Here is an 11,952-nt window from a genome sequence, read left to right as displayed (position 1 = left end):
ATGTCTCGAATTTAAGCAAGCTTCTACTTGTGTGATTAATATTGTTAATTCTTCAAACGTCAGGTATGACATTGCCATGACTCTTCTTAAGTGGTATTTAAAGCACTTAACTACAGCCTCCCAAAGACCACCGAAGTTGGGCGGATATGACGGAAAAATGCCATTGGATCCCTTCAGTAGTTGCAAAATTCTTAATCGTTTCTTGATGATCAGCTGTATGCAACAACTTTGCAACTTCTTGAAGTTCCTTGTTGGTGTTCTGATTTGTGTAATGACACGCAAGAATTAAACCACAGAACCTTTATTGATCACCATAAATTTGTGCAAGCCAGGAGCAAGTAGAATAGCGATCACAGAATAAAAACTTTTTCTACTGACAACAGTTGCCATAACATGTATTTCGAAAAACCCAACATATCCCCTCCCCAATGTTGCAATTTTGATTTTAACACAAATTCAACATTGTACAAAACTGTTTTATTTTTACGCCTTGGAGTGGTTTTGTTAACATATCAGCTATCATTACATCACTTGGTCAATATTGGAATTTCACCTCTTGTTTACATTCCAAATCACGAATAAAATGAAATTTTATCTCTATGTGCTTAGTTCTGGGATTTATTTTGTCATTACTTATTAGTTTTAAACAGCTTCGATTATCTTCATTAATTACAATTGGTTCACAAAAGCTTTCATGCAAATCACTCAACAGATTTTTAAGCCATTTTGCCTCCTGAGAAGCTTCAGACATTGCAACATATTTTGCTTTACTAGATGATAAGGTAACACATGACTGTTTACGACTTACACAACTAATAATATCTCCGGCATATTTAAAAATATAACCACTGTTTGAATTTCTGTAAGTTAAATCGCCTGCCCAATTTGCATCTACAAATCCTATAAGTTTGCTGTTACATTCTTTCTTATTACCCAACTGGAATTTGTAACATTTGGTCCCTTTCAATTATCTGAGAATTCTTTTACTTCAATTCAATCTGGTTGAGAAGGATTATTAGTTTTTTACTTAATATGGAAACACTGGCAGCAATATCTGAACTACTATTATTGCTTATATACAGTAATGCGCCAACAGCCTTTTGATACAAATTTGCAACAACTTTACTTAATGATTCTACACATGAGACATTTCTAATATAACCAGGATCTAATGGAAATTTTGCCGTTTTTGCATTTTCTAGCCTAACTCTTTTTAGCACTTTATCCATATAACTTTCTTGCGAAATCACAAAATATCCATCAACATTTCTGCTGATTTCGAGCCCTAAGTACCTGCTCAAATCACCAAGACAATGAATCTGAAACTCTTTTGCAAGCAACTACTGAGTTTCATCAATAATTCTAATATCGGTACAAGCTATAACTACATCGTCAACATATATTAACATATACAATATTATTTACTTCCTTAGAATATAAACAAAGATCTGACTTTCCCCTCCTCAACCCATTATTTACGAGGAAATCATTTATCTTTTTATTCCAAGATCGAGCAGCCTGTTTAAGACCATATATGCTCTTCTTCAACTTACATACAAGGTTTTCTTTACCTGGTTGCTCAAAACCTTCAGGTTGTTTCATGTAAATTTCTTCTTGTAAGTCGCCATACAAAAAAGCTGTCTTTATGTCATAATGTTTCACTTTCATATTTCCTTTTCCTGCTACAGTAAGTAACACACGCAAAGTGGTTTGTTTAACAACCGGTGCAAAAACCTCATCATAGTCTTCCCCCAAGACTTGATAAAACCCCTGCGCAACAAGTCTAACCTTATACTGTGAACCTTTGCCGTCAGTATTTTCTTTTAATTTATAAACCCATTTGCTACCTAATGTTGTTTTTCCTTCTGGTAATATCACCAAATCCCAAGTTTGATTTTTGTGCATAGAACTAATCTCTTCTTTCATTGCCATCTTCCAGTTTTCTTTGTCCGGTCTACTCATAGCTTCCTGAAAGATTCTTGGTTCTTCTTGTTTCATTACCACCACCTTCTCTGCATACCTGGCAGGTAGTTTTCCTTTGGTGAAACGCGATGATCTTCTCACTGTCTCTGCTTCTAAATTGTTACCGGTACAAATTTCATCTTGAGCTCTTTCTTCATGGTAGCTACCGGTACTTCCTGAGATTTCCAGAGTTTCACATGCTTCACCGTTATTTAAACTTAGGGGTACAAGGGCATCATTTTCGTCTCGTAATACTGCATCCTCTTTGGGAAGATCTTGTGTGTCTAAGACAGTAAGATCTTCACAGGTTGGTACTTCATGTGATATATTCTCAACAAACTGACAGTCCCTACTTATCACTACTTTGTTTGTTGTGACATCTAGTAGCCTATACCCTTTTGTGTTTTCTTCATACCCAACTAAAATCAGTTTTGTTGCCTTGACATCCAACTTTGGTCTTTGTTGATTAGGGATCATCGCATATGCAATGCATCCAAAAATATTTGTGTGTCCAATATATGGTTTCTCGCTGTACCATTTTTCATATGGTGTCACCTTACACGCTCTAGTGGGAAGACGATTTTGAAGATAGTTTGCTGTTAGTACAGCTTCACCCCAAAATTTATTTTCCATGTCTGCATCAATTAGCATACATCGTGCCATTTCTGTAATACTTCGATTCTTTCTTTCCGCTACACCATTCTGTTCGGGAGTATACGGTACCGTTTTTGGTGAATTATGCCCTTTTGCTTAAGAAACGCCCGTAAACTAGCTGATGTATATTCGCCGCCATTATCTGTACGTAGCACTTTTGGCCTCTTCTGAAAATAGTTTTCGGTGAATTGCACATATTCTTTCAACTTTCCTTCAACCTCATTTTTGTTTTTCAGTAAACAAATAACAGTACTGTATACCTACTACAATCATCAATAAATGTTAAAATATACCTGTTTACCCTTGGAGTTGGTGTTTGCATAGGGCCACAAACATCAGAATGTACCAAATCTAAAATTTCTTTGGCCCTATAGCTGCTTTCCGAAAATGGCTTTTTTGTCATTTTCCCTTGTACACAAACATCACACATCTTTTTAGTATCACATTGCTTTAATACTACCCCACATACTAAGTCATGTTTAACCATGTTTTCAAGTACCTTTGGACTTCTGTGTCCTAATCGACTATGCCAAACATGAATACAATTATTTATTTCTTCTTGAGTAACCTTTAAAGCTTGTGTTTCATTACTGTACTCTTGTTTACAAACATCCTGTTTGTACAAACAACCGTTTTCTGTAGCACTAGCGATCATGCTGCCATTTTTCTTAATATGACATTTATTCCCCGAAAAATATACATCAAAACCCTTTTTTGTTAGTTGATTCACATATAAGATGCTATCATCTAATTCTGGCACATAGAAAACACCCCTTACTACAACATTACATTTTCCATTTTTAGCAACTTCATTTTTGCGCAATAAAACACCTTCCCCAATACCCTTGGCTACTAACATTTGACCGTCTGCCAAGTAAATTTTACTTTCTGCATTATAGTTTAATGTTTTGAAAAATTGTTTATCATTTGTCATGTGACACGTAGCAGGAGAATCTACATACCATTCACCTACATCTACTTTCCTTGCACTAGCCTTAAAACATACATATGCATCTTCACCTTATTGTGTTCCTTGTGAACAATGCGTTTCTACAATCACTTCACTAGCACTTTGCACTTCATTTGCCCTTGAAAAATTTTTCTTTTACTACCGATAGCTTTAAATTTTGCACTATCACGTTTGAAATGACCTGTTTTTTTTACACCAAAACATACACTTTTCTCTTCTTGTCCCTGCACTTCCTTCTTTGAGTTCACCTTCATGACACTTTCTTCATTCCTGTTGTGACCTTGCACTTCCTTTCACCTCTTGTACTCGTCTATGAGCTTTCCTTTGACTAATTCTAGTGTTAGCTCGTTTTCTGGACGTGTTTCCAATGTTGTTATCAAAGTTTCATATCTGTCTGGTAAACTACATAATAGCATCGTCACTACCAAATGATCGGCCAATGTCTCTCCTAGTCTGGTAAGCTGATCCACGATGTTTAACATAATATTAATATGTTTTTCCATATCACCATTTTCTTCTAACTGCATACGACACAATCTTTTCAGCAGAAACAACTTGTTTTTCAAAATCGATTTTTCATGATATGACCTTAAGATTTCCCAGTAGTCCTTTGCACTTTCCTGTCGCCGTAAATGAACTAACTGATTATCTTCAACTAGCAGTCCGATCGTTGCCATAGCTTTCCCATCCTATTTGCACCATTCTGCATCAGGAGATTCCGGTTTTGGCTTTTGTACGACATCCCACAGTTCTTCTTTCATGAGAAGCAACTGCATTTTATATTTCCAAACACTGCAATTGCTATTGTTTATCTTTGGAAACAAAATTTTTGCTGTGTCCGCCATCTCGTACACGTTTTGCGCCAATGAGAAAAAAACGATCGATCCTAATCACTGCGAGACGTCAAAATCATAGATACAATTTTAATAGTTTTAAACCACTTCACATACATTTTCCTCGTCTTCACCGACATTTCACTGGGTTTAAATACTTATTTCTCTGGGCCCATAACCAATGTTCTGATTTGTGTAATGACACGCAAGAATTAAACCATAGAACCAGTGGCGGCGATTGGACGTTGAAAGTGGGGGGGCAAGACATGATCTGAATTTTTGTATAAAAGTGTTAGTTTACCTGGTTGATGCTAACACTTTGTTTGACGAAAGGTTGTATAACTAATAGGATACTATCTTTTTCAGTTAAAATACCGTATATCGTATTTCATATTTTATTAAGTAAATTGACAAGAGCAACGGAAATAGGCTCTTTGTATTGTTAAACAACGAAAGTGTAAGAGGTTTGATTTCTTGTTCATGAACATCTTAAAACTCTGTCTGGAAAATTGTGTGATATTATTTAATAACAAATTTGCAAAACAAATAAATAGAAAAGATAATATTAATCACAGTAATGAATAATGAGGCTTGTTTTGCAAAAGTTATATTAAAACCGGGAAATAATGAACAACTTATTTTTAATTCCACACATGTTATTAAATGTATGTTATTACTCTTAAAAAGACAGTAAATACTACGAGCGTATGCTACGACATTTAAAGAAACACTTTTGTAGCTTTCCGAAACGTTCGTTGCCATTAGGTGCAGTTTTCACTTTCTTGGAATACATCTAAATTCAACAATACTAGAATCACTCCAGTTATACGAAATAATTCTGAAACCTAGAATTATGTTGAATTCACTAAATTTAATTATACATACACTCGTACACCCCTAAACACACCACTTCACTCGTATATTACACTGCAAAACAATGGAAAAGGTAGAAGTTGTTTCTTATTACTCTGTTTTTATTCAATATTCCTTACTACGTATTAGAAAAAAGAAAATACATTTTAGGAACTGTCAATTTTTATGCAATTAAAAGAATAACTTGTGAAAGACTTTTTTTTTTTTGACGAAATGTTATCTCAATTAGTTTCAAAGCGGCTGAATAACATTGTAAGTAAGAAATGAAAGTACGCTGCAATTATTGCGCTCCAATAGGTTAAATTTTAGACCATTTTCCGTGGCCATTAAAACTCAATTCCTGTAGCTTTCTTAACACCACGAGAAGAGAAATAACCAATACGCACTCTCGCAACGGCAAATATATGGCATGTTTCTTTTGTATGAACCAGTAATATATACAATAACTTCACATTTCCAAATGAAACTATATACATCAATGAGTCACTTCAGAAAAGTGGGGGGGCAACTGCCCCCCTTTGCCCCCCCTAATCGCCGCCCATGCATAGAACCTTTATTGATCACCATAATTTTGTGCAAGTCAGGTGCAAGTAGAATAGCGATCACAGAATACAAACTTTTTCTGCTCACAACACTGTTGCCATAACATGTATTTCGAAAAACCCAACTTACAATACCAACAGTTTGTACCAATGAACGTAGTTCCATTGTCGCTATAGATATGCTTGCATCTACCTCGACGAGATATGAATCTTCTCAATATAGCTAAAAATGCCTGACTAGTAAGATCACTTACAACTTCGAGATGGATAGCCTTTGTTGCTAAACACACAAACACTGCAATGTAGCACTTCACCTTTGTTTTTGACTTTCTGGTACCAGTTTTGATGTAAATAGGACCGCCAAAGTCAATTCCAGAATTTGTGAAAGGTCTTGTTAGTTCTACTCTATGTTTTGGTAGTTGTCCCATTAATTGTATTGTATTTATTTCTTTTGTATGAACTTACAAGTACGAGGAATGTCCTCAAGTAAGTGTAACATGCGTCATATTTCCAAAAAAAAAAAAAAATACATGGGTAAAATAAAGTAATATTACCTTGTCATGACATTTACGTACTCCTCAATCGTATAACAAGAATTTTCTAATAGAAATAATTTTAACTTTTGTCTGAACCTTTTCATATTTTCTTCATACTTTATATCAATAGGCAACATGTTGTACAACTTAACACCACCATAACTTACACTTTTTTGATATATTGCTGACCGGTGATTACACAAATGAAAATCATTCTTATTTCGCGTATTATGATTATGTACATCCTTATTTGTTACGAATGCCGATGAGTGTTCTTTCAAATACAAAAAGAGACGATACAAATATAAACTATCCAGAGGAAGTATATTGACCTCCTTAAACAAATGTCTACAAGAAAAATTCGGCTTCTTATCACAAAGTATTCTTATGGCTTTCTTCTGAATTTTGAAAACATTAAATCTCTGACTTGAATTTCCCCAGAACATGATACCATATTGCAAGATAGAATTAAAACACGAATGGTACAAGGTTTTAGCTAATTTTAAATTTACCTTCTTTCTAATAATCCTTAGTGCATAACATATTCTGGTCCAGGCGCCTTTAATCTTTGACATGCAATAACTTGCTTGATGGCATTTTTACCTTTAGGTATCCAATACCTTTGCCTTAGTGATGCTAGCATTAACTGACATACAGAATATAGCAATCGCCTGTGTTCATGTTTTATAATTAGTCTTGTTATGTGATGATCTGCTGGAAGAATAATTTGATGTTTAGCATCAAATTTAAGTTCAGACATCTTTAATCTTCCACCAACTCTTAGTAATTGTTGATCACATATGAGAGGATTAAGAGACAAAAGTTTGCTCTTATTACTAACTCTTCCACTTTGTTTAAGATCAGCCATTTCCTTAGCAGAAACTGAGTTTTGAACTTCTCGTATTAGTCTGATTAAAACTTCTTCAATTTCTTCCAAAGTAAAAGCGTCTACATTTCTTCTTGATGCTTCTACTTTAGTATTCTTGGAAAATTCGCATGCAATAAGCCAAGACTCTCTGAAGTTTGTTCAAAGTAGAGAATCTTTCGATCATACTATTATCTTGAATTGTCACTAGATAACTTGATTTTAATTTCTTCTGTTCAGGAATCTCTCTAAGTGGAGCAGGCCCCGTCTTAGGCTAATTAACTGAAGAACACTGTAACCATTGAGGACCGATCCACCACAAATTATTCTGTATTAACTTGTCAGGACTCTTTCCCCTTAATATAATATCTGCAGGACTGTCACTTGAAGCGACGTGTGTCCATTCTCCTCCCACTTCTTGTACCTCAGCAACTCTATTGCTAACAAATGTTTTCCATCTATTTAGACTTCTCTTAGCCATGCTAAGACCACCATAGAATCTGTCCACATGTATACCTGGGATATTCGTTGTTTTAATGCCTTAGTTACCTTCTTGACATGTTTTGATGATAACACTGCTGCACATAACAGAGTTGGTGTGGGTCAATGAAAACTTGACCCACGACCCACTGACCCACCACCGACCGCGACCCACGACCCACCATGACCCACCACCCACCGTGACCAACGACCCACTGACCCACCACTCACCGTGACCTACTCTGACCTACCATGACCCACCACCTACCATGAACCACTCTCATCCACTGTTACCTACTCTGACTCACCAAAATCGCTCGTCATCAAGTCTGAACACGTTCCACGGCCTCTTCTGTACTGACTAAAGTGTTTACACTTTTAATAAAACAAAACTGAAATTGTCAATAATCGGAGTTTGAATTTCTACTCAATCGCTCAATCACCACTCCGTTACAATAACAGTGGATCTGACCTTTACGATATAAAATGGTAAAGTGTTTGTCAGTGAGGAAATTGAAGCAGTTCGAAGTGGGAGAAATTAGTGTGTGCCTAAAATATACTTGTACTAAGAGAGTATTCTTGCAAATGTTAATTTCTGAACGCATTTCAAAAGAAACTTCTATTAGCAGGAAAATACACCTGTACAATATGGAAAAGGTTATGGTTTCTCAGTTCACAGTATTTTTCTCACAAAAGACTTGAAAAATCAGTTTTTCATAGTGTATAAATGTGCTCGGGTACCCTAAGTGAGAGCATCTCCATAAAGTATGTTCATAATTGCAATTTGTGTAATCACTAAACCACCACGTTAAATTTAAGTTACAAATATGCATAATTGCAATTATTACGAATATTTATTCAAAGTAGTTTACCTAAAGCAAAGAAGATACTTACTAAAAATTAGATACAAAGTTGAATATCACAAATAAGCCATTAGTAATACAAGTATACATTTTCCATAACTCGTAATTTACCACCTTAAAACAAATTTGAAATCGGGTTTATTTTCTGTTGGTAACTTTTTCGTGGTAAATTATCCGCAGCGGAATGTTGTCCATCCTTCAACCAAGAAATAACTAGCTCGTCTATTTCGAGCTTGTCTAGCGGTGGGCCACTAACATTGATGAACAACAAGTTAGACAATGTTTGAGTACTTAGTCTATTTCTAGTATCAGCCATCTGTAAATTCCTAAGGGGAAATACCCATTCGCACTCTGTCGTGGAAATTGATAATGGTTCTACCCGATTTCTGCAACTCCTCATCGACAATCTGCTTGTTAGACTTAAGTCTGATAACGATTTTTCTTGGTCAGTTTTGAAATACTCAGCAAGAAGTATCATCTCCCTATCAACATACAACATCTTTTCCATATCGACCATGTCAGTTGGCAATGTCGACTCATGGAGAACAGAAACTTCATCTACCACGCCTTCGATAGGGAATCTTGTGAATAAATTATCAATTAAAGCCTGATAAACTGATGATTTCTTATTTGTTTATACATTTAATTTTTGTAATTACACATGAAGGTTTGATGCCATTACCAAGTTCCCTCCCAACCCTATAAAAGAAAAGGGAGCAATGTTCCGGGAAAGTGTTCAGAGGTGAATGGGAATTTCCCTCCTTCTTCCCCTTCAATTCTTACACTACTGTTTGCCATGTGCCAAATTAAGATGAATTTCAAATAAGTTATCATAATATAATTATTTCCTTGTTGAATTATCGATACTTTCCAGTGGAAAAAAGGATGAAATTTGAAAGTTCCAAATCAAGGTAAGTAGACCAACGTAAAGGGGAAAAAAGTGTAAAATTTTCCATATAATTATGCGTACAATCCAAACTTCAAATTTCCGTGTAATTAAGCTTACTCTCACAACTTTATAGGTTGATTGCCCTGTGCTGTAAGCGCTCCATGTAATGAACAAAAGCTTCAGCAATTATTATAGTAGAAAGCAATGGATATATGAAGCCAAGCACTATATTTTTTGTTTCTGATTTTTTTCTTAAATTACACCGATCGTTTTAGATAATTTCTACAAATCAACTCACTACCAATTTTCCATATATAGAAAGTCCCCCCCCCCATAAAGGAGAATTTTTTAAAAATTCTAGAACACATTCTGTTTATTTACAATAAAGAGTTAATACACTGAATTTCAGCTCCGTAAGTTTAACAGCTTGCGAGATACTCATTTTTTTTCGCAAAACTTCGGATCCTCACTACCTCCTTAGGATATGTATTATAATGAAAGCAATATAACATCCCAGTTTGGATTAAGACTTAACTATATACCAAAAGTAATTTCATTTGACTTCGCAATTTGACCGTGATGATCAGGCACACATAGTTACATTCAATTTTTTTATATAATAATTTATATATTGCAGTGATTCAAAAACATATTTTTTTAGTAGTTAGCTCCTCTAAAAACTCACAGGCCTCGAAAGCCAAGTAGTAGTATAAGTCCTATTGCTGTTATTACAATTAAAAATATCAATATCCAGAAGTGCCTGAATTCATTTTAAACCTGGTTATATATACTCACCTCAGGTAAGTAGAGAGAAAAAAATGGATAAAAAAGGAAAATGAAGGTCTTGAAAGTAAAACGAAAAAAAATTACCAGTCTTCAGAAGATATACCGATCATACTGAGTCGGTGGGTCGCAGTGGGTGGTGGGTCACATGCTGTTGACCCAAGACCCACTGACCCATTCAGAAAACTTGATCCACTTGACCGAATGACCCACTCTATCTCTGGCACATAACTCTAAGCGAGGCAGGGAAATCTTCTTTATGGGCGCCCCTTTGGACTTAGCACACAATAGCTTCGAAGTAACTTGACATCCTTGTTAACGAATCTAAAATACATACATGTACCATAAGCCTTTTCTGAAGTGTCTGAGAAAGCGTGAACTTGAATGTCTATCAAGGTACCCGACTGAAGGACTATCTTGTCTACACTGATATATGATAATGAAGGAATGAATGCAAGTATTGTCTTGCATCTTTGCTGTAGTTCTTTAGAAAGTGTTTCATCCCACTCCAATCCTGCTTGCCACAGATCTTGAAGAATTATCTTACATATGATTGTTATTGAACCAACAATTCCCAACGGATCAAAAATTGAAGCAATAATACCCAACATCTTGCGTATTGCTAAATTATTATTCGACCTTTGATTTAGAGTGAATCCATTCATCACTTGAAGTTGATCAGTTGCTGGATGCCAAAGTAATCCTAATGTTTTGATTTGACACTTATCGTCTAAGCAAAATGGAAGTTGTATTTCTCTCAATTCTTTACAGATGGATTCCAATAACTCAGTACTGTTGGAACACCACTTTCTTAGCAAAAAACCACCCTTTTGTAGCATTTGTATTAATTCGTACTTTATGTTTAAAGCTTCCTCCGAACTTTCAACCCCTGAAACACAATCGTCAATATAGAAGTCATTCTTGAGAACTTGTGCTGCTTTCGGATCTTCACAAGCTTCTTCTGCACTTAATTGCTGGAGACAGCGATTAGCAAGGAAAGGAGCTGAGGCTGTTCCGTATGTGACAGTCTTTAATCCATATACCTTAATGGGTTCTTCTTCTGATCTTCTCCATAAGATCTGGAATTTACAGTCACGCTCATCAATCAAAATCTGTCGATACATCTTCTCTATATCTGCAGTAAAAGCTATAGGGTAGGTGCGAAATCTTAATATAATTGACTGCAAATCCTCTTGCACAGTTGGACTAACTTTGAGAACATCATTCAGTGAAATGCTATTAGTTGAGCATGCGGATGCATCAAATACTACTCTAGTCTTCGTACTAGTACTAGTTCCCTTAATAACTGGATGAGGAGGCAAGTAATATCCTTTAGTAATAATAGAGTTGCCTTCCAGTTCCTTCATATGTTCCAAAGTTTCATACTCTTCAAGGAATGCCACATAATCTGTTCGTAAGTTGGAACATCTATTTAACCTTTTTCTAGTTGTTGTAAACGCTGAACAGCTTTCTGATAAGAATCACCTAACTGGGTCACTTCTTGTTTGAATGGCAGTCTCATTATAAAGCGTCCTGTTGAATGTCTTTTAGTGTTTTTGCGATAAAATGTTCTTCGCACTCTCTTTCTTCTTTAGATAGAGGAGTTTCTTGAATATCTTCTATTTTTCAAAACTTCTGCAGCTGATGGCTTAAATCATCGTTGTTGTGCAAAAAGAATGTTCGATGTTCTGGCGTGAAGTTG

General features: G+C 35.5%; 1 protein-coding gene across 1 annotated transcript; it reads right to left on the bottom strand.

Moving 5' to 3' along the window:
* Nucleotides 1-10,507: 10,507 nt before the first annotated feature.
* On the bottom strand, nt 10,508-11,617 carry LOC145682774 (uncharacterized). The gene has a single exon (XM_081754224.1). It carries the CDS (start codon nt 11,615-11,617, stop codon nt 10,508-10,510), a length of 1,110 nt encoding a protein of 369 aa, XP_081610350.1.
* Nucleotides 11,618-11,952: the final 335 nt, after the last annotated feature.

The sequence above is a fragment of the Thermobia domestica genome, chromosome 1, assembly GCF_964235325.1.
Source record: "Thermobia domestica chromosome 1, izTheDome1.hap1.1, whole genome shotgun sequence".
NCBI lineage: Eukaryota > Metazoa > Arthropoda > Insecta > Zygentoma > Lepismatidae > Thermobia > Thermobia domestica.
Note: the sequence above shows the minus strand (reverse complement) of the source record. Positions and strands in the feature narration are given on the sequence as shown.

Excerpts from the sequence above, each read along its gene's own strand:
- LOC145682774 (XM_081754224.1), bottom strand. The coding sequence starts at position 11,617 with ATGAAGGAACTGGAAGGCAACTCTATTATTACTAAAGGATATTACTTG.